General features: G+C 40.7%; 1 protein-coding gene across 1 annotated transcript; it reads left to right on the forward strand.

The window, feature by feature from the left end:
- Positions 1 to 487: 487 nt before the first annotated feature.
- On the forward strand, positions 488 to 1,186 carry LOC128041746 (uncharacterized). The gene is made up of 2 exons (XM_052632055.1): positions 488 to 719; positions 813 to 1,186. Exons 1-2 carry the CDS (start codon positions 488 to 490, stop codon positions 1,184 to 1,186), a joined length of 606 nt encoding a protein of 201 aa, XP_052488015.1.
- Positions 1,187 to 1,389: the final 203 nt, after the last annotated feature.

A 1,389-nucleotide genomic window follows, 5' to 3' on the forward strand; every position in this document is an offset into this window, starting at 1 on the left:
TCTACGCACTCAGAAAGAAGTCTGAAGTTTCCTAGGAAGATTGAATTACATTGGTCGATTCATTTCACAATTGACTGAGAAATGTGATCCAGTATTCCGTCTTTTGAAGAAGCATAATCCGGGCGATTGGGATGAGGAATGTCAGGAGGATTTTGATAAGATAAAACAATATTTGGCTAATACTCCCGTACTATCACTGCCAAGTTTAGATAGGCCATTGATATTGTATCTAATGGTGTTTGAGAATTCCATGGGATGTGTACTAGGCCAACACGATGAAACGGGAAAGAAAGAAAGGGCAATATACTATCTCAGCAAGAAATTCACTGGCTATGAAATGAGATACTCATCAACTGAGAAATTGTGTTGTGCTTTAATCTGGGCAACACAAAGATTAAGGCAGTATATGTTGTATCATACGACTTGGCTGATTTCAAAGTTGGATCCTTTAAAATATATGATGGAATCAACTGCTTTAAACGGGAGAATGGCTAGATGGCAGATCCTGCTTTTTGGATTTGACATAGTATATGTAAGTCAGAAGGCCATAAAGGGAAGTGCAATAGCTGATTTCCTAGCTAGTAGAGCCTTGGAGGACTATGAGTCTTTGAACTTCGATTTTCCAAACGAGGACTTGATGTATGTGGCAAACACTGAAGAAAATCCTCAAAGGGATCACGTGTGGAGGTTAAATTTCGATGGAGCTTCAAATGCTACAGGTAATGGAATTGGGGCAGTCTTGGTATCCCCGAGTGGAGATCATTACCCTGTGGTTAGCAAGTTGGACTTTGATTGCACAAATAATATGGCAGAGTATGAAGCATGTATTATGGGCATTTGTGCAGCCATTGAACAGAACATCAAAATGCTAAGAGTGTACGGGGATTCCGCATTGGTGATATACCAACTCAAAGGGGAATGGGAAACTAGAGACCCTAAGTTAATCAGTTATAGAAAGCTGGTCCTCAAATTGGTTGATGAGTTTGACGATATCACCTTCTGTTATCTCCCACGAGAGGAAAGCCAAATGGCTGATGCATTGGCTACTCTAGCTTCGTTGATTCAGGTGAACAGATTTGAGGTAATGAGGCCTATTCAGATGAGTATCTATAAAACCCCAGCTCATTGCTATAGTATTGAGGAGGAGGGAAAAGATGATCATCCTTGGTATCAGAGTATCCTATAGTATGTGAAGAATCGAGAGTACCCTAGTCAAGCAACAGAGAATGACAAGAGAACTCTGAGAAGAATAGCCATTGAATATGTCTTAGATGGGGAAGTGCTATACAAAAGAAGGAAGGCTCAAGTACTGTTAAGATGTGTAGATGCCAAGAAAATTTTGGAGGAAGTCCATGAGGGTATCTGTGGGACGCACGCCAATGGTTTCAC

Source organism: Gossypium raimondii, chromosome 6, assembly GCF_025698545.1.
Source record: "Gossypium raimondii isolate GPD5lz chromosome 6, ASM2569854v1, whole genome shotgun sequence".
Classification (NCBI taxonomy): Eukaryota; Viridiplantae; Streptophyta; class Magnoliopsida; order Malvales; family Malvaceae; genus Gossypium; species Gossypium raimondii.